Source organism: Symphalangus syndactylus, chromosome 15 (assembly GCF_028878055.3).
Source record: "Symphalangus syndactylus isolate Jambi chromosome 15, NHGRI_mSymSyn1-v2.1_pri, whole genome shotgun sequence".
NCBI classification, from domain to species: Eukaryota; Metazoa; Chordata; class Mammalia; order Primates; family Hylobatidae; genus Symphalangus; species Symphalangus syndactylus.
Genome location: NC_072437.2, coordinates 20555320 through 20577143, shown reverse-complemented (window position 1 = coordinate 20577143; position 21824 = coordinate 20555320). Strand labels below are relative to the sequence as shown.

The 21824-nt window shown below is 42.9% G+C and overlaps 1 protein-coding gene across 5 annotated transcripts in view; it reads left to right on the top strand.

Annotated features, from left to right (window-relative positions):
• The window catches only part of CLYBL (citramalyl-CoA lyase), a 291574-nt gene that overhangs the window by 151268 nt on the left and 118482 nt on the right, over positions 1 to 21824 (top strand). For all 5 annotated transcript variants that reach the window (XM_055244194.2, XM_063618968.1, XM_055244196.2 and 2 more), the window contains exon 2: positions 19008 to 19194. In XM_055244194.2, coding sequence (XP_055100169.1) covers positions 19008 to 19194 — 187 coding nt within the window. The remainder of the gene's footprint in view (positions 1 to 19007; positions 19195 to 21824) is intronic.

Here is a 21824-nt window from a genome sequence, read left to right as displayed (position 1 = left end):
AGGTTGCCGTGAACTGTGATTGCATCACTGCACTCTAACCTGGGCAACAGAGTGAGACCCTGTCTCAAAAAAAAAAAAAGGAGAAATGGAGTCTCGTTCTGTTTCCTAGACTGGTCTCAAACTCCTGGGGTCAAGCAATCCTCTCACCTCAGTCTCCCAAATAGCTGGGACTGCAGGAACACACCACTATGCCCAGCTCTTCTAGATGATCTCTTTTTTTTTTTTGAGACAAAGTCGCATTCTGTAGCCCAGGCTGGAGTGCAGTGGCATGTTCTCAGCTCACTGCAACCTGCGCCTCCTGGGTTCAAGTGATTCTCCTGCCTCAGCCTCCCAAGTAGCTGGGACTACAGGCGGGTGCCACCATGCCCAGCTTTTTTTTTTTTTTTTGTATTATTAGTAGAGACAAGGTTTTACCATGTTGGCCAGACTGGTCTCAAACTCCTGACCTCGTGATCCACCCGTCTCAGCCTTCTAAAGTGCTGGGATTACAGGCATGAGCCACCACACCTAGCCTAGATGATCTCTTTTTTTTTTTTTTTTTGAGACGGAGTCTCACTCTGTCTCCCAGGCTGGAGTGCAGTGGCGCAATCTCGCCTCACTGCAAGCTCCGCCTCCCAGGTTCACGCCATTCTCCTGCCTCAGCCCCCCGTGTAGCTGGGACTACAGGTGCCTGCCACCACACCCGGATAATTTTTTGTATTTTTAGTAGAGACGGGGTTTCACCGTGTTAGCGAGGATGGTCTGGATCTCCTGACCTCGTGATCTGCCTGCCTCGGCCTCCCAAAGTGCTGGGATTATGGGCGTGAGCCACCGCGCCCGGCCCTAGATGATCTCTTTTAAGTAGATACTCATTGTTATGATTTCCGCCCTCCCCTTTTCTGAGCCACAGGGGGCCCAGGAGGAAGTGTACAAACCATGTCATGTCACCCTTCCCTGTGGGCTCCAGTGAAGTTGTTCATGTGTCTTGGCCCTTGGTGACTGGTCTCTGATGCTGTACTAATGGTCACTGGACCTGTGGTCTGTCCTTGGGGTACAGGAAATGCATGAGGTTTGCCCAGTAGGTGTGATCATGGCCCTGCAGACAGGGCAGCTCCTGCCTCTTCTCTCCCTGTTGCTGTCCGTCACCCAACACCAGCCAGCCTGTTACCTCTGATATGGGCACCCTCACTCCTGGACTCTTGACAGCTCCCTTGCAGGCACATTGTCAAAGGGTCAGTTGAAACTTCTGGATTCTTCTATCCTCGGGGAATGGATAGTTGTTGCCCTTCTCTGCCTGAACAATCCATATTGCTGTGTCTGCTCTTCTCCATGCCCCGTGTTGATGCAGAGCTCCCATGAAGTCTCCCAAAGGGTGAGTGGGAAGTTGGCACACCCCCTCAGGTTGGACATTCCCATTACCTCTCTAGCCACTGTCACTGTCCTGCATGTTCCTGGGATGGGGGAGTAGACCAGGCAGAACCTTCAGCCCGGTCTCATTACTTGGGCTCTCCCCACTGAACCGCTGTCACCATCTGAAGGGCTTTGTCTTGCCCATGACAAGGACTTTACTTCAAATCCCCCATTCCTTTCTCACTCTGCCTCCTAAGAGTTCTATATTCAGACTCTTAAGCTGCTGGAGATTAGAAGACTTCTTCTCCATTAACGAAGGCAAGTGTATTATCTCACTGTGGACTTGATATCAGAATCTAGCATGAAGCTCCTAGTTCAGCAGGGACTTCCTGGTGTTCACCCCATTCTCACCCCTGCACCGCTACAATGATGGCCATGGATTCAGGTGGTGGGGATGTGGAGCAACGTGATTTTCAAACAAGGGAAACTTTTGCTCATCTCAAAATTATCATTTGATCAGTGGAAGGTTGTGTGATTGATACCTCTCTCCCCTGCCTAAATGTAATAGGATTAAATTCTGGTTACTATTAATGTTCAGCAACCCCAAGTCCTTTCTGGGATCAGTAAGACACCTTAGTTGTACTTACAACCCTTAGTGCAGAGATTCTCATCTTTGGCTGCACTTTGGAGTCTTTCTGGTAGCTCTGAAGAAGTGCTGAGGCCTGGGACTCACCCTAAGACTGATTTAATTGGTTTGGAATGTGGCCTGGTTTTTTAGCCCCTAAAGCAAGCTTGTCCAACCTGTATCCTGTGGGCTACATGTGCCCCAGGACAGCTTTGAATGTGGCCCAACACAAATTTGTAAACTTTCTTAAAACATTATGAGATTTGTTGTTGTTGTTTTTGTTTGTTTGTTTGTTTTAGCTCATTGGCTAGTGTTAGTGTATTTTATGTGGGGCCAAGACAGCTCTTCCGTTGTTGCCCAGGGAAGCCAAAAGATTAGACACTTCTGCCCTAAAGCTTCCCACATGATCATAATGTTCAGGCAAAGCAGAGATCCTTGAACTAGCTACCAGCTAAGTAAAGAAGCCATTCACTTGGGTTTAGAAGTCATGTACTAAATTGTATCTTCAAATGGACATGAGCTTATTTGATTATTATTGCTATTTTGAATCACTGCAGTTTGAATGTTATTTTATTATCTTTTTCAGACAGGGTTTCACTCTGTCACCCAGGCTGGAGTGCAGTGACGTGATCATGGCCCCCTGCAGCCTTGACCCCCGGGCTCAGGCAGTCCTCTCACCTCAGCCTCAGGAGTAGTGGGGACCGTAAGCTTGCACCACCACACCGGCCAATTATTTAAAAAATGTTTGATAGAGACAGGGCCTCCATATGTTGCCCAGGCTGGTTTCGAGCTCCTGGGCTCAAGTGATCCTCCTGCCTTGACTTCCCAAAGTGCTGGCATTACAGGCATGAGCCACCATACCTGGCCAAGTGTTATATATATTTTTTAATCAAAAGACTTTTCTTTAAATTCAGATTTTTTTCAAATTTGCAGAAACTTGATTTTCATTGCTTTCACAGCATCTATTTGTACATAATGGTAGCATTTGACTCACGTAGAAATTTTTATTGAGGCAAAATTTCTTGCATTAAGGCAGTGGCTATATTGGCATTTGCTAGTGCAGCTGCCCTCCAGCTTGGCTGCACATTAGAATCACCTTGGCAGCTTTTATTTTATTTTATTTTATTTTATTTATTTATTTTGAGATGGAGTTTTGCTCTTGTTACTCAGGCTGGAGTGCAGTGGCATGATCTCGGCTCACTGCAACTTCCGCCTCTTGGGTTCAAGCAATTCTCCTGCTTCGGCCGCCATTGTAGCTGGGATTACAGGCGCTGGCCACACTATGCTTGGCTAATTTTTTGTATTTTTAGTAGAGACAGGGTTTCACCGTGTTGGCCAGGCAGGTCTCAAACTCCTGACCTCAGGTGATCCACCCGCCTCGGCCTCCCAAAGTGCTGGGATTATAGGCGTGAGCCACTGCGCCCGGCCGCCTTGGCAACTTTTAAACGTTCCAAAGCCTAGGTTTTATCCCAGACCAATTACATCAAACTGTCTGTGGCTGGGGCTCTGCCATCAGCATATTTGAAAATTCCCCAGGGGACTCCAACATGCCACCAAGTTTGAAAATGAATAACCTGGAGACATTTATGTGATATGTATCACCTGGAAATCTTGTCAATATGCAGATTCTCTGATGAAGAAGGACTGGGATGGGCTCCAAATCCTGCATTTCTAACTAGCTCTCACATGACAGCAATAAGAGAGCAATGGTGCTGACCTGCAGCAACAGCTCACTTAAGTGGTAAGGACCTAGAAAGCTTAAAAAGCCTGGGTCCTATTACTAGTGAATTTAATTTGATGGCACTGAGTAGGGTCCTGAATTTGACAATTTTAAAAAGCTCCCCAGGTGACTATTATATTGAATCCCAGGTTGGGAACCCCTGTCATGCTATAGGCCAGCTATGCCTCTTGTTATATAAATGGTTAATTGATGGCATCAGGTGAAGGGGGAAGGGAGAAGACGAAAACAAGGCCAGGTGGGGGTCCCCCTCTGGGATGGCATATCTAAAAAGGTCCCTCTTTAGAGAGAACTCACCATAAGGCTACCAGATTTTTCAACGAATCTTAAGCCCCTGCTTTGCATATTGTTTGAATACAGTTATATGTTGACTATCTAGAGGCCCTAATTCCAAATATGTAAGATAAAATAAAACAAGTTCCATCTTGTCACCTACTGCAATTGTATTCGTACGCTGTAGACAGTGCTGAACACAACTCAAGCACAGAACAGATTTTGGAACAGCTGGGGATGGGGGAAGGAGAGGACTCACCAGCGGGAAAGGAGGAGGGAGGCGTGGTAAAGCCTTCCTTCTCCTCCGGAACGGTGACTGCCACGACTGGGCTCCTGCCACCTGCCCAGTGACAGCCCCCCTCCAGACCACAGAGTCTGCAACAGAACCTGAAGCCCCAATCCTCCCTGTACGTTTCTTCTTTATATTATTTCAAACAGTTTTGTTGCCTTTGATCTTTTCCCCTAGAGCTTGCTCAGTGCCGGCCTTGTGCTGTCCTGCCTCTGATTCACAGGCTGTTCTTTGGGGTGTCCCTCTCTGGACCTCTGGGGATGCCCTTTTTTGTGCCACCTCCTGACCATGCTTAGCACAGTGCAGCTCAGGGCCACTGGATACAGTTGTGCAGGATGTGCCCTAGAGAGGGCACCTGGTGAGGGGCACAAGAGGGGCTGGGCCAGTACGCTGCAGCAGGAGCCAGAGTTGCCTTTCTGCTCTTCCATTCGCTAGAAGGCACCAAGGGGCACCTTTTTCCAGTTTGCATGTAAGTGCTGCCTTGTGTGCTAGTGGAAGCCCAGAGCAGGTCACCCACTGGTGCTTACTAAGTGCTCACTGAATGAATGAATGCATGAACAAAATAACAAAATAGAGGCAATAAAGATAAATAAGAAGCTTTCATAGTCATTTAGGTCAAGGTTAAGGAAGCCCTAAACTAGAATGTAAATGTATTATGGAAAGCAGGGGATGAACAGAGGAGCAGAAGCAACAGGTGGTGGATTGGATTAAGGTTCAAGGATGGCAAAGGAGAGAGGGAATAAAAATTACCTGCTACCTGTAGTCACCACTAACGCTTGACTCTTCCACAAGAAGAACAGGGACAGTGGGGTGCGGGTGAGTTCTACGCACCCAAGTCTGGAGAGGTGGCTTTGGTGAGGCGACAAGTTAACAGGAGTGATGCACCTCTGATGTCAGGCCCTGAAACAAGCAATGTAGAAAGATGTGAGACCACCCCCACTCCCTCAGAGAGCTGAAGCTCTAGGTAAGGATATGAGACACAGAATTTCTGGTGCTGGGCCGTGTCAACCAGCAGCACCCATGGGTGACAAGTGGCAGTTAATACTATAGTAGCTGTATCTACCGACTACTTGTTTTTTTTTTGTTTTTTTTTTGTTTTTTTTTGTTTTTTTTGAGACGGAGTCTCACTCTGTCGCCCAGGCTGGAGTGCAGTGGCACGATCTCGGCTCACTGCAAACTCCGCCTCCCGGGTTCATGCCATTCTCCTGCCTCAGCCTCCCGAGGAGCTGGGACTACAGGCGCCTGCCAACACGCCCAGCTAATTTTTTTTTTTTGTATTTTTAGTAGAGACGGGGTTTCACCGTGTTAGCCAGGATGGTCTCGATCTCCTGACCTCGTGATCCGCCCGCCTCGGCCTCCCAAAGTGCTGGGATTACAGGCTTGAGCCACCGCGCCCGGCCCCGACTACTTGTTTTACTCTTCACGATGAGCTTTCATCTGTGAGAAGTAGCTATTATGTTGTTTCTCATTGAAGAAATTGATGCTTCCTACCCCATCTCCTGACTGCCAGTCAAAACATTAGGTTGAATCATATAAAATTACCATTTTGTAGGTCAAAAATGGTCGAATATCAGCAATTTCATATAGTTCAGCTTAATACGTTCTACTATTTTTGCTGTTTGAGACCTTTTAAATGCTTTTGTTGGCTTAAGCCAATTATAAAAGGAGATTTTTGATTATTAGTTCAATCTCCTTACTAGTCAGATTTGCTCTTTATCTAGGTTATTCAGATTTTCTGTTTCTTCACAGTTTTGTCTTGGAATTTGTCCATTTCATCTAGGTTATTCAATTTGTTGGCATATAATTGTTCATAGTACTGTCTTATGATCTTTTATTTCCATAGAATCAGTAGTAATATCCCCATTTCCATTGCTGATTTTAGTAATTTGAGTCTTTTTTTTTCTTAGCCCACTAGCTGAAAGTTTGTCAATTTTGTTGATCTTTTCAAAAAATCCACTCTTCATTTCATTGATTTTCTCTGTTGCTTTTCTGTTCTCAACTTCATTATCACTGCTCTTATATAGCTTTTATAATTGCCTATGCATTTACCTTTACTAAGGTGTTTATTTGTTCATGTGGGTTCAAGTTACTGTCCAGCATTTTTTCATTTCATGTTTTCATATACCTTTGGGCCTTCATTTTCATTCTGCACCTAAGCATTTCTTGCAGGGCAGCTCTACTGGTGACAAACTCCTTTGGCTTTTTAAAATCTGGGAATATCTGAATTTCTCCCTCACTTTGAAGGACAGTTTTTCCATACATAGGATTCCTAGTTGACAGGTCTTTTCCTTTTAGCACTTTGAATATATTGGCCCATTGCCTTTTGGCTTCCAAAGTTTCTGATGAAAAATCTGCTGATCATCTTACTGAAGATACCTTGTATGTGATGATTTGTATCTCTTACTATTTTGAAAATTCTTTCCTTTTTTATTGATAATGGATATACATAGTTTCAGGATACATGTGATAATTTAATAGTCATATACTTTGTAAAGATCAAAGCACCATACTCAGGATATCTGTCACTTTAAATATTTGTCTATTCTTTATGCTAGAACCATTTCAGTTCTTCTCTTCTAGCTATTTGGAAATATACAATAGATTATTGTAAACTATAGTCACCCTACTGATCTGTTTAACACTATGTCTTACTTCTTTATCAAACCATATATTTATACCCATAATCAACTTCTCTTCATACCCACTTTTCCTCTACCTTTCTCAGCCTCTGGTAACCGTTAATATTTTCTATCTTTGGGGGCCGGGTGCAGTGGCTTATGCCTGTAATCCTAGCACTTTGGGAGCCTGAGGCAGGCAGATCACGAGGTCAGGAGATCAAGACCATCCTGGCTAACACAGTGAAACCCTGTCTCTATTAAAAATACAAAAAAATTTGCCGGGTGTGGTGGCAGGTGCCTGTAGTCCCAGCTACTTGGGAGGCTGAGGCAGGAGAATGGCGTGAACCAGGGAGGCGGAGCTTGCAGTGAGCCAAGATCATGCCACCGCACTCCAGCCTGGGCAACAGAGTGAGACTCTGACTCAGGAAAAAATATATATATTTTCTATCTTCACAAGATTTGTATTTTTAGCTCCCACATGAGTGACAACATGCAATATTTGTCTTTCAGTGCTTGGCTTATTTCACTTAACATAATGACCTCCAGTACCGTCCATGTTGCTGCAAATGACAGGATTTCATTCTTTTTTGTGGCAAATTTTACACACACACATTCACGTAACAGTTTCTTTTATTTATTTATTTATTTATTTATTTTTATTTTTTTTTTTGAGACGGAGTCTCGCTCTGTCGCCCAGGCTGGAGTGCAGTGGCGCAATCTCGGCTCACTGCAAGCTCCGCCTCCCGGGTTCACGCCATTCTCCTGCCTCAGCCTCCCAAGTAGTTGGGACTACAGGCGCCCGCCACCACGCCCGGCTAATTTTTTTGTATTTTTAGTAGAGACGGGGTTTCACCGTGGTCTCAATCTCCTGACCTCGTGATCCACCTGCCTCGGCCTCCCAAACTGCTGGGATTACAAGTGTGAGCCACCGTGCCCGGCCTAACAGTTTCTTTATCCATTGATAGACACTTTGATTGGTTCCATATTTTGGCTATTATGAATAGGGTAGCAGTGAACATCGGAGTGAACATACTCATTTTGATATATTCATTTCCTTTCTTTTGGATATATACTCAGTAGTAGAATTGCTGGATCACAGCACAGTTCTCTTTTTAGTTTCTTTGAGGAACCTCAATACTGTTCTCCATAGTGGCTATAGTAATTTACATTTTCATCAACAGTGTACAAGGGTTCCCTTTTCTCCACATCCTCACCAGCACTCGTTACTGACCATCTTTTGGATCAAAGCTGTTTCAACTGGGGTGAGATGGTATCTTATTGTAGTTTTGATTTGCATTCCTCTGACGACAAGTGATGTTACCATTTTTTCACATACTTGATGGCCATTTGTATGTCTTCATTTCAGAAATGTCTGTTCAGACCTTTTGTCTATTTTTAAATTGGATTTTTTGTTTTTTGCTGTTGAGTTGTTTGAGCACCTTATATATTCTGGTTATTAATTTCTTGTCAGATGGGTAGTTTCTAAATATTTTCTCACATTCAGCAGATTGTGTTGTCATTTTTTTATTGTTTCCTTTGCTGTGCAGAAGTTTTTTTAGCTTGATGTAATCCCATTTGTCTTTTTTGCTTTGGTTGCCTGTGCTTTTGGAGTCTTACACAAAAATTTTTGGCCAGACCAATGTCCCGGAGCGTTTCTCCAGTGTTTTGTTTCTAGTAGTTTCAAGGTTTTTAAAACTTTGATTTGAGTCTTTGATCCATTTTTACTTGATTTTTGTGTATGGTGAGAGACAGGGGTCTAGTTTCATTCTTCTGAATGTATTTATCCAGCTTTCCCAGCACCACTGAAGAGACAATTCTTTCCTCACTGCATGTTTGGGGAGACTTTGTCAAAGATGAGTTGCTCATAAATGCATGGATTTATATTTGGTTTCTCTATTCTGTTCCACTGGTCTATGTGCCTGTGTCTGTTTTTATGCTGGTACCACGCAGATTTGGTTATAATAACTTTGTAGTAAATTTTGAAGTCAGGTAGTGTGATGCTTCCAGCTTTGTTTGTTTCGTTCAGGATTGCTTTGACTATTCAGAGTCTCTTGTGGTTCTATATAAATTTTAGAACATTTTTCCCTTTCTATGAAGAATATCATTGGTACTTTGATAGGGATTGCATTGAATTTGTAAACTGCTTTGAGTAGTATTGTCATTTTAATGATATTAAAGCTGTGAACATAGATTAGAATATCTTTCCATTTTTTGATGTGTCCTCCTCAATTTCTTTCATTGGTGTTTTATAGTTTTCCTTGTAGAGATCTTTTATTTCTTTGGTTAAATTTGGTTGCTAGGTTTTTAATATTATTTATAGCTATTATAAATAGAATTGCTTTCTTGATATCTTTTTCATGTTGTTCACTGCTGGTGTATATAAATGCTGCTGATTTCTGTATGTTGATTTTGTATTCTACAACTTTACTGAATTAGTTTATCAGTTCTAATAGCTGTTTGGTGGAATCTCTGTTTTTCTAAGTATAAGATCATGTTATCTGTGAACAAGACTAATTTGACTTCTTCCTTTCCAGTTTGAGTACCCTTTTTTTTTTTCTCTTGCCTAATTGCTCTGGTCAGGATCTTCCAGTATTATATTAAATACAAGTGGCAAAAGTGGGCATCCCTGTCTCGTTCTAGATCTTAGAGGAAAGCCCTCAATTTCTCCCTGTTCAGGATGATGTTAGCTATGGGTCTGTCATATATGACCCCTATATTTTGAGGTATGTTCTTCTTATATTCGGTTTGATGAGGGTTTTGATCATAAAGCGATGCTGAATTTTATCAAATGCTTTTTTGGCACCCATTGAAATAATCATATAGTCTTTGTTCTTGGTTGTGTTAATGTGATGTATCATGTTTATTTATTTGCATATGTTGAATCATCCTCGCATCCCTGGGATGAATCTCACTTGATTACAGTGAATGATGTTTTTACTCTTTTTACTAGACAGAGTCTTGCTCTTGGCCCAGGCTGGAGTGCAGTGGCGCGATCTCGGCTCACTGCAACCTCTGCCTCCTGGCTTCAAGTGATTCTCCTGCCTCAGCCTCCCAAGTAGCTGGGATTACAGGCACATGCCACCACGCCCAGCTAATTTTTGTATTTTCAGTAGAGACGGGGTTTCGTCATGTTGGCCAGGCTGGTCTCAAATTCCTGACCTCATGATCTACCCGCCTCAGCCTCCCAAAGTGCTGGGATTACAGGCATGAGCCACCCTACCCGGCCGATCATGGTGAATGATCTTTTTAATGTGTTTTTGAAGTCAGTTGGCTAGTATTTTGATGAGAATTTTTGCATCTGTGTTCATCATCTTAGTTTTCCTTTTTTTGTTATGTCCTTCTCCGGTTTTGATATCAGGGTAATGCTGGCCTCAAAGAATTAGCTTGGGAGTATTGGAGTATTCAGTCCTTCAAAAAAAAAAAAAAAAAAAAATTTTTTTTTTGAGACAGGGTCTTGCCCTGTCACCCAGGCTAGAGTGCAGTGGTGCGGTCACAGCTCACTGCAGCCTTGATCTGCTAGTCTCAAGGGATTCTCTGCCTCAGCCACCCAAGTAGCTAGGACTACAGATATGTACCACCATGCCTGGCTAATTTTTTTTTCTTTTTTGGGGGGTAGAGACATGGTTTTGCCATGTTGCCCAGGCTGGCTCTTCAGTTTTTTTGAAGCATTTGCGTAAAATTGATATTTGTTATTTAAATGTTTGGTAGAATGCAGCAATAAAGCCATTAGGCCATCTGGGGATTTCTTTCATGGGAGACTTTATTATGGTTTCAATATCACTACTCGTTATTGGTTTATTGGGTTTTCCTATTTCTCCATGGTTCAGTCTTGGTAGATGTATATGGCTAGAATTTATCCATTTCTTCTAGGTTTTCCGGTTTGTTGGCATATTGTTGTTCATAATAGTCTCTAATGATTCTTTGTATTTCCATGGTCTCAATTGTTATGTCTCCTTTTTCATTTCTAAAGTTATTTAGTTGAGTCTTCCCTCTTTTTCTTAGTCTAACCAAGGGCTTGTCAATTTTTGTATTTTATCTTTTTTTTTTTTTTTTTGAGACAGCATCTTAATCTGCCACCCAGGCTAGAGTACAGTGGAATGATCATGGGTCACTGCAACCCTGACCTCGTGGGCTGGAGCAATCCTCCTGCCTCAGCCTCCCAAGTATCTGGGTACTACAGGCATGTACCACCATACCTGGCTAATTTTTTTTTTTTTTTTTTTAAAAGATGGGGTCTCACAGGTCTCGCTATGTTGTCCAGGCTTGCCTTGAACTCCTGCCTCAGGCAATCCTGCTACCTCGACCTCCCAAAGTGCTAAAATTACAGGTGTGAGCCACCATGGCCAACCCTTGTATTTATATTTAATTTTACCAATGGGTTTTATACCTTCCAATGTTTTTTTTTCTTTTTGCACTTCAGTGTTTTTTTCTTTCAGATCGAATAACTCAATATTTAGTATTTCTTGTAAGACAGGTGATGGTGGTGAATTCTCCCTGCTTTCATTTACCTGGGAAAAACATATTTGAAGGATAACTTTGCTGAATACAATATTTTTGGATGGCAGTTTTTTCAGCACTTTAAAAATGTCATTCTACTGCTTCCCCCTGGCCTGTATGGTGTCCATTGAGAACTGCCAGACACATTGGAGTGCCTTTATATGTTATTTGCTGATTTTCTCTTGCAGGTTTTAGGATTCTGTTTGTCCTTGACCTTTGAGAGTCTGCTTATTACATGTCTTGAGGTAGTCTTATTTGGGTCAAATCTGTTTGGTGTTCTCTAACCTTCCTATACCTGGATATTTATATCTTTCTTAAGTTTTAGAAAGTTTGTTTTTCTCTCTTTTTTTTTTTTTTTGAATAAGCTTTCCACCCCTTGCACTTGCTCAACTCCCTATTGAACCTCAATAATTCTTAAATTTTGTCTTTTTTTTTTTTTTTTCTCCTTCTGTCACCCAGGCTGGAGTGCAGTGGTGCAATCACAACTCACTGCAGCCTTGACCTCCTAGGCTTAAGCAAATCCTCCCATCTCAGCCTCCTGAGTAACTGGGACAACAGGCACGTGCCACCGCACCCAGCTAATTTTTTGTATTTTTTCTAGAGACAGGGTTTTGCCATGTTGCCCAGACTGGTCTTGAACTCCTGGGCTCAGGCAATCCACCCACCTTGGCCTTCCAAAGTACGAGGATTACAGGCATGAGCCATTGCGCCCAGTTGAGTCTTTTTTTTTTTTTTTTTAAGGCAGGTTCTCACTCTGTCACCTGGGCTAGAGTGCAGTGGTGTGATCACAGCTCACTGCAGTCTCCTTCCACCTCAGCCTCCTGCATGGCTGGGACTACAGGCATGCACCACGATGCCCTGCTAGTGTTTTCATTTTTTGTAGAGAGAGGGTCTCACTATGTTGCCTGGGCTAGTCTTGAACTCCGGCCTTCAAGTGATCCTCCCACTTCAGCCTCCTAAAGTGCTGGGATTACAGGCATGAGCCAACTCATTTGGCAAATTTGGTCTTTTGAGGTAATTTTCTGTATCTTGTAGGCAATCTTTGTTGATTCTCAGTTTTTAAAGATTTTTTTTCTCCTTTACATATTTTCAAATAGCCCATCTTCAGGCCCAATGATTCTTACCTCTGCTTGATCCATTCTTCTGTTGAAAGCCTCTAAGGAATTCTTCAGTTCCACAAACATATTTCTCAGTTCTAAGATTTCTGTTTGATTTCTTTTTATTATTCCAACCTCTTTGCTAAGTTTATTTGATAAATTTCTGAACTGCTTTTCTGTGGTATCTTAAAGATCACTGAGTTTCCTTAGAACTTCTATTCTGAATTCTTGGTTAGAGAGCTTACATATCATCCTCTCATTTAGAGTGAGTTACTGGTTCCTTGCTATGTCCCTTTGGGGAGATCATGATTCCCTGTTTGCTGTTGTTTCCTGTTGATGTGTACATCTTTGCATTGAAGGATTATTCATTTAATCCAGTCTTCTCTGGCTGGCTTGTTTTTGTATTTTATTGGATACATTTGCTGAGAGGCTTTTTGCTGCTGGGTCACTGCCTCCTTTTCAGCTCTAGGTGGAGCCTTAAACCCAGGTTCACCTCAGCTCTTAGTAAACTATCAGAACGCTGCTCTTCCTGAATGGGGGATGTCCCCCAGGGGGTTTTCCTGGCAGTGTGGGAAGGCTGGCTAGGGGTCCATGCCCAGGGGATCTGTGGGACAAACCTCCTATAGTGTGGTACTGCCAAACAGCCACTCTGATCTGGCATCTCCTTTTGCTGAGTTACAGAACAGAGATTCCAGAGCTGGGAATGGTAGTCCCACCTCCCTGCTTTGCCTCTGTCTGTCCTCAGGGATATTTCTCCCTTCAGGCACTTTCAGTGCTGCCCATGGATTAAGGCAGGGAAGGCCTCCTGCCAGGGAACCCAAGATGGTAGAGAAGCTGAATGTCCACCTCAATTGCACTTTTTCCAGTGTAGAAACCGTGAGTTGGAGGAAACATTTTTGCATGCCTGGTGATTGGCATAATGTGGGGAATGTTGTTATGGATGTAGAAATCCAATCGTCTTACCATCTGCTCAGGGTTTTTTCTGGGGTCCTGGGAACTGTCTCATCTTCATATTTGAGTTATGACGTCCTTCTGGTGATAATTTCAGCACTGTGTGTTTGTTTTTATTTTTCTGTTGAGGAGGGATGGGTACTAAAGCCAGCTTACTTCTATGCCACCATTTCAGAACTGGAAATCTTTCACTTTTGAAAGTTTGATTTTAATATGCCTAGGTGTGGGTGTCTTTGAGTTCCTCTTACTTGGAGTTCATTTAACTTCTTGGATGTTTGTATTCAAGTCTTTCACCACATTTGGAGAGTTTTCAGCCATTATCTTTTCAAAATACTCTTGCTACTCTTTTCTCTCTTCTTATCCTTCTGGAATTCCCAGTGTGTGTGTATGTCTGCCTGATGGTGTCCCACAGGTCGTTTAGGCTGTTCACTTCTCTTCAGTCTTTTTTCTGATCCTCAGACTTGATAATTTCCATTGTCCTCTCTTCAAGTTTGCTAATTCTTTCTTCTGCCTGCCAAATCTGCCTTTAAATCCCTCTAGTGAATTTTTCATTTCAATTATTGTACTTTTCAGTTCTGGGGTTTGTGGTATCTTTTTAAATTTTCTGTCTCTTTACTGATATTTCCATTTTGTTCATACATCATTATCTTGATGTTCTTCACTTCTTCCTTTAGTTCTTTGAGCATCTTTAAGACAGTTGTTTTAAAGTCTTTGCCGTCAGGTCTCTTTCAGGGACCGTTTCTGTTGACTTATTTTTCTTCCTTTGACTGGGCCATATTTTCCTCTTTCTTCATATGTCCTGTGATTTTTTTGTTGTTGAAAAGTGAATGTTTGAATCTAATAGTGTGGTATCTAGAAATCAGATTCTCCCCCTCCCCGGGCTCACTGTTTTTGTTTACTTATTTGATGATAGTATACTGTGTGTATGCTGAGGATAATATAAGCCTGAGGTATAAATGTAAGGTCTCTTCAAGTCTTTTCTTCTTTCTTTCTGTCTGTCTGTCTGTCTGTCTGTCTTTCTTTCCTTTTTTTTTTAGCAGAGTCTCGCTCTGTCACCCAGGCTGGAGTAAAACGGCATGATCTCGGCTCACTGCAGCCTCCACTTCGCGAGTTCAAGCAATTCTCCTGCCTCAGCCTCCCGAGTAGCTGGGATTACAGGCACCTGCTACCACGCCCCGCTGATTTTTTAATTTTTAGTAGAGACGGGGTTTCACCACGTTGTCTAGGCTGGTCTCAAACTCTTGATCTCGTGATCCGCCCGCCTCAGCCTCCCAAAGTGCTGGGATTACAGGCGTGAGCCACTGCGCCTGACCTCTTTTTTTTTTTTTTAAGACAGAATCTCACTCTGTCACCCAGGCTGGAGTGCAGTGGTGCAATCTTGGCTCACTGCCACCTCCACCTCCCAGGTTCAAGCAATTCTTGTGCCTCAGCCACCCAAGTAGCTGGGATTACAGGCATGCGCCGCCACACCCGGCTAATTTTTTGTATTTTTAGTAGAGACGTTGTTTCACCATATAGGCTAGGCTAGTCTCGAACTCCAACCTCAGGTGATCCCCCTGCCTCGGCCTCCCAAAGTGCTAGGATTACAGGCATGAGCTAGCACTCCCAGCTTCTCAGGTCTTTTCTGAGCCTTTCTCTGGACATCCATGGTCATTTCTATTTTCCCCTATGTATGTGTTTGTTTTTGAATGTCCTAGTCTTTAGAGTCTGGCTTCTAAAAGGGAAAAAAGCAAAAAATTAATGGGGGAGGTGCTGGCCCTTTAAATTACCTGGAAGTCACTTCAGCCCAAGGGAGAGGGGCTTGCAACATTGGAGGGAGATACAGTAAAGGTGGCTTTCAGCCTCTTTGTCTGCACTTCTGTGATTAGAACCAGCAATCAGTGATCAGAGCACAGATCCTTGATATTTGGAGGGTCAGGGTCTTTGTTTCTGCCCACCTTGGCTCCCTCAAGCTATGTGCAGGTTGCTCCAGGAACGTGGGCACAGCTGCCTACCATGTGACTGAGAGGTGGGGGATGGGTAGCTGCTACTCTGCTAAGAGCTGAAGTTGACCAAAATTAACTACTATTTAATATCGAAGCCTTCCCCAAGAAGTTGCAAGCCTTCAATAGATTCCAGATAGTTTCAAAATAGTTACAGCAGGAAGATTTTGCTAATGCAGTTGTCTGGATGGGGAAGATTGCTGGTGCTTTCTACTCCACCATCTTCCCCCTCCCTTAGATTTTCACATGTGTGGTTACATTAAATCCTGATGAGCACAGAATTTGCCCCAAACATTTCTTGGTATTTTTAGGGAAATGTATATGTTGCAAATTCTAGTCTCCAGTGTGAATGATAAGTAAAATGTGTTTGTTGCTGTTACATCATCATGTTTTTTCCCTGTTTTTAGATAAACCAGATATTTTCAATCAATGAAAAACGATGACAGATATTTCAGGCAGTCTTCAATTAGCTGGCCATAATATGTTTTATATTAAATGAAATGTTTCATAAGCCATGTACACTTTTAAAATCCATCTCTATCTCACCATACCTCACATGATACAGTGCTTATGTTGTGGCAAAATAAGACCCAGACTCAAGTTTTAGCATTCCTTAAGATAAGGTTGGCTACAAGAAGGAATGAGGGCCCCCACACAAACTTGCAAGGCTCCAAAAGACAGTGATTTTTCTTGAGATACATTAAGTCACAAGCACACTAATCATGGTGAAATGTTAAAACCGTGCAAAGTATTTGATAGTGTTAACTACTGATGTCCAGAGTTTTCATAAAGAATATAGCTGACGTATATATTTTTTAAGATCATGCTATTTATCTAGGGAGAGTAAAACATCAGTATGCTAGGGTTTTAACTTTTCTTTCTTTTTCTTTTCTTTTTTTCTTTTTCTTTTTTTTTTTTTTTTTTTGAGATGGAGTCTCGCTCTTGTCGCCCAGGCAGGAGTGCAGTGGCGCGATCTCAGCTCACTGCAACCTCCACCTCCCGGGTTCAAGGGGTTCTCGCTACTCCGCTGCCCAAGTAGCTGGAATTACAGGCGCCCGCGACTGTGCCCGGCTGATGTTTGCATTTTTAGTAGAGACAGGGTTTCACCATATTGGCCGGGCTGGTCTCAAACTCTTTTTGTTGTTTTTTGAGACGGAGTCTCGCTCTGTCGCCCAGGGTGGAGTGCAGTGGCGCAATCTCAGCTCACGACAAGCTCCGCCTCCCGGGTTCACGCCATTCTCCTGCCTCAGCCTCCGGAGTAGCTGGGACTACAGGCGCCCGCCACCATGCCTGGCTAATTTTTTGTATTTTTAGTAGAGACGGGGTTTCACCGTGTTAGCGAGGATGTTCTGGATCTCCTGACCTCGTGATCCGCCCCTCTCGGCCTCCTAAAGTGCTGGGATTACAGGCGTGAGCCTCCGCGCCCAGCCTGGTCTCGAACTCTCTACCTCAGGTGATCCACCCTCTTCAGCCTCCCAAAGTGTTGGGATTACAGGCGTGAGCCACTGCGCCCGGCTGGGTTTTAACTTTTCTTAACTGGCAATTATTTTTTTGAGCCAGAGTCTCGCTCTGTTGCCAGGCTGGAGTGCAGTGGTGCGATCTCGGCTTACTGCAATCTCCACCTCCTGGGTTCAAGCGATTCTCCTGCCTCAGCCTCCCAAGTAGTTGAGATTACAGGTGTGCGCCCACCCAGCTAATTTTTGTATTTTTAGCAGAGATGGTGTTTCACCATGTTGGCCAGGGTAGTCTCCATCTCCTGACCTCGTGATCCACCCGCCTTGGCCTCTCAAAGTGCCGGGATTACAGGCGTGAGCCACCACGTGGGGCCCTTTTTGTTTTTTTTGAGACAAGGTATTGCTGTGTTGCCCAGGCTGGAATGCAGCTTTGCGATCACAGCTCATTGGAGCCTCATCGGCCTCCTGGGCTCAATCGATCCTCCCACCTCAGCCTCCTGAGTAGCTGTGACTACATGCATATGCACTACGCCTGGTTAATTTTTGCTTTTTGAGTTTTTTTCCTGATAGAGCCGAGATTTTGCTATGTTGCCCAGGCTGATCTCAAACTCTGGGCTCAAGTGATCTGCCTGTCTTGGCTTCCCAAAGTATTGGAATTAGAGGCATGGGCCACCACACGTGGCCTAAGGCCTAATTGGCAGTCTTCATGACATAGAACTTCATCTCTTATGGGCAGGGTTGGCTTCATGGACATGTAATTTGTGCTCTTAGACATACCTAGTGCTGATACAATATTTTTCTGTTGCCATTGTGAAGTTCTTAATAAATTATAAACAAAGGCCTCTGCATTTTCATTTTCACTGGGCCCCACAAATTGTATCACTGGTCCTGATTATGGGAGCTGATTTCATCTTCCTTCACCATATCGTATGAGCTAAACATGGTTTTCATGGGATAAACTATGGACCAGGCAAGGGTGGTGGTAAGCCAAAGGAGCTTCTGGTCAACACCTTTTATTTCTACCAGAGACTGTACTTGGTATGATAGGCAAGGGAAAGAAAGAGCATAGTTTAGAAGCAGGCAGGGGCTACTGACAGCTAGAGATTCTCCATTAATAACAACAGCAGCTGCTGGTACTCCTGCTACACCCACCACCATTTCAAGTAGCTAAAATATCTGCCAGGCTCTGGCTAAGTGCTTCATGTTCATTATTTCCTTTAACTTAATCTTCTCAACAACCTACAAAATGAGTATTATTTTTATAGATGAAGAATCCGAAGTTACCAGTAATTAAGTTGCCTACAATTATAGAGGCATTCACTGTCCTTCCTACTCACTTAAAAAGAACCAGTCTATCTTGTCTTGTTAAAATTGGATGTGAATCACTGATTTTCGCCCTTTAAAAGATGTATTGGCAGGGCAGGGGCCATAGACTTCGTTAGGTTTTTTTTTCTACTTTTTTACTTTTAGGTATAATTGTAGATAGTATTATTGTTTAGTATCTTTTGGATAGACGTTTTCTTTCCTTTTTTTCCATGGATGCTATCTAGACAGTATAATAATACTGGAAGTGTTTTCCAACAAGAAATACACACACCCTCCTCTTTCAGAAGATGTCAGTAAACAGTCCTATCTATTTTGTAAACCTCAGCGAAAATAACATTTAGTTCATTGATTATTTCTGCTATTATTGTTTTCTTAGTTTTTATGTGTGATTGTATTCCACCATAATTTTAAAAGATTATCCAGCCAGGCATGGTGGCTCATGCCTATAATCCCAGCACTTTGGGAGGCCAAGGCAGATGGATCCCTTGAGCCCAGGAGTTCAAGACCAGCCTGGGCAACATGACGAAATCCCGTCTCTACAAAAAATACAAAAAATTAGCCAGGCATGGTGGCGCACACCTGTAGTCCCAGCTACTGGGGAGGCTGAGGTGGGAGGATCACCTGGGCCTGGAGGTGGAGGTTGCAGTGAGCCGAGATCACACCACTGCACTTCAAACTGGGTGACAGGGCAAGACCCTGTCTCAAAAAAAAAAAAAAAAAAAGATTATCCATGTGTTCTATTTTAATTTTGCATTAAAATATAGTTTTTCACAAGTTTATAAATACAGAAATCTCATTCTGGACTAACCCCAATCATGTGTCTTGCAGGAAAGCGTCTCTAGCAGCTGATATCCCCAGACTTGGATATAGTTCCTCATCTAATCACAAGTACATCCCCCGGAGGGCAGTGCTTTATGTACCTGGAAATGATGAAAAGAAAATAAAGAAGATTCCGTCCCTGAATGTAGATTGTGCAGTGCTCGACTGTGAGGATGGAGTGGCTGCAAACAAAAAGGTAATGGCATGATTTTAATATGAGAAAAAAAAAGGTATTGAAATTTGCTTCTCTTCTGAATAGTGACATCGCCTGCTATTTGGAAAGATTCTACCATACTCATCTTTTGCTGATTATTAACAATTCTTTGGTCTACTTTTATATAGATTCTAAATGTGTATTTCTTTTATCTGAGAGAAAGGAAGAATCCCACCAAAATATATTTTAAAATCATGACCTTCAGTAGATGAGGCTATGTGTATGTATAGATAAAAAGATAGACAATCAATTTTGGCCATGATATTTGCTGGTCTAAGTAAATGAGTGACATCAGGGGTCCCCAATCCCCAGGCCATGGACCAGTACAGGCCACAGTACAGGCCTGTTAGGAACTGGGCCAGACCCCAGGAGATGAGCAGTGGGCGAACAAGCATTATGGCCTAAGCTCTGCCTCCTGTCAGATCAGCAGTGGCATTAGATTCTCAAGGAGCACAACCCTGTTGTGAACTGCACATGTGAAGGATCTAGGTTGCACGCTCCTTGTAAGAATCTAACTAATGCCTGATGATCGGAGGTGGAACAGTTTCATCTGAAACCATTGCGCCACCCCACTTCCCATGGAATAATTACCCTCCACAAAACAGGTCCCTGGTGCCAAAAAGGTTGGGGACCACTGAATTAGATAATTCTAAAATTGTGGTGTAAGATTTTCAGACTGATAAAATGCAACTAGGAAGTCATTTCTTCTTCTTACCACCAGGTATACTGAGTAATGGTCTTTTCTCTTCTGGGATACGTGTCAAGAGAATAAAGCACAGTTTTTCATAGATAAATCACCATTTTCTCTACTTAATTTAAGGGAAATGACACATAGAACCTTAGTGGTTGGCTGTAGCTTCTGGCTTATTTCCTCATGGCCTGACCAAAGAGATGAGCCTTAGAAAATATCCAATTTGTAGGCCAGATGAGGTGGCTCATGCCTGTAATCCCAGCACTTTAGGAGGCCAAGATAGGAGCATCGCTTGAGCTCAGGAGTTTGAGACCAGTCTGGCCAACATAGCAAAACTCCGTTTCTACCAAAAAAAAATGTAGCCAGGTGTGGCGGCATGTACCTGTAGTACAGCTACTCAGGAGGCTGAGGTGGTAGAATCACTTGAGCCCGAGAGTTTGAGGCTGCAGTGAACCATGATCGTGCCACTGCACTCCGGCTTGGGCAACAGAGTGAGACCCTGTCTCCAAAAAAGTTTTAAAAAAACAAAATAACCAATTTGTAAATAGGTACAAAAGACTCTTACTGCGTGATTGTATAGTAGTTGCTTTTTATTTTGTTTTGCTCAACTTTGTTTTCTATGTTTTTCTAATGAACATGGATTCATTTGATAATTAGTTGAGATATATAAATCATTATAACAATAACTTACATTTGCATGGAACTTTTAAAGTTAAAAACATGAGTTTGCTTGACCTTTATCTATCCAGGCCTTAGACGATAAGGTTGGGCTGGGAATGGGTCGTGGGGCGGGGGGATGAGGGAGCCGGCTCTCTGGATTTATGCCTACTTGAAAGTTTCTTGCCCCAGGTGACCGGAAACAATGTGGCTGTACTATACAATTTTCTGGATTAATTGCTTTTTCTGGAGTTTCTAGCAAATATTTGCCTAATTTTAAAGAAAAAATTTAATTTCCAGTATCTTCCTAATGGTCAAACTAAGGCTTTCCAAGTATTTGGAAAAGGATTAGAATGAGCCTGTGGAATCTAAAATGTCTACTCAACATCTTTGGCATGTGCCAGGGAAAATACTATTAATCCTTCTCCCAGAGATTAAAGTAAATAGGCCTTTTTCTGAAGGCTATAATGTGATTTCAGTATGCTCCTTCCCATACCTCATGTAGTGCACTCCAAGATTAGATGCTAAATTGTAATTCCAGTTCTGTGTGACCCATGGCAATTCACTTTACTTCTTTGCCTCAATTTCTTATCTATACTGTAGGGATGACAATATCTTCTTTTGTCAGGGACAGGGTTTATTATGAGAAAAAAGTTGATAAAGTACCTGGGAGTAGCTTGATTTCCTATAGGAAATAGATTAGATAAATCCTGTAGTAATCACGATTAGAGAGGAATTTATTTTAGCATTGTAGCACAGTGAGCCATTAGGTGCCCTGATAAACTTCTAATTATAGTTCTTCACAAATCTTGAGGCTGTCCTCCAATACCCACCTGAGAATGTTTTCTGCCACTCAAATGAGTTGGAAATATAGTCTATTTCTGCTTTACATTTCCTTATTGTTTATCTGGGTTCCAAAGCCATCCTTATCTCCATACTAGTAGCAGCTGTGCTACCACTTAGGGGAACCGTGAGGAGGAGAAGGGAAAGAACAGTTAATGATGGGCAAGCTGTGCCCACCATCTTGAAGTACATATGTCCACATAGTGTCTTTACTAGGACATTTTCATTCTCCTAATGCAGCTGGACATTGCAATGTGCTAGACACACTATTTTAGGCATACTAAGCTCAGAGTCAGCTAAAATTTCATTAAAAAAATTTTTTTTGGTTGTTCTGTTACCCAGGCTGGGGTGCAGTGGTGTCATCATAGCTCACTGCAGCCTCCAACTCCTGGGCTCAAGCAGTCCTCCCACCTCAGCTTCC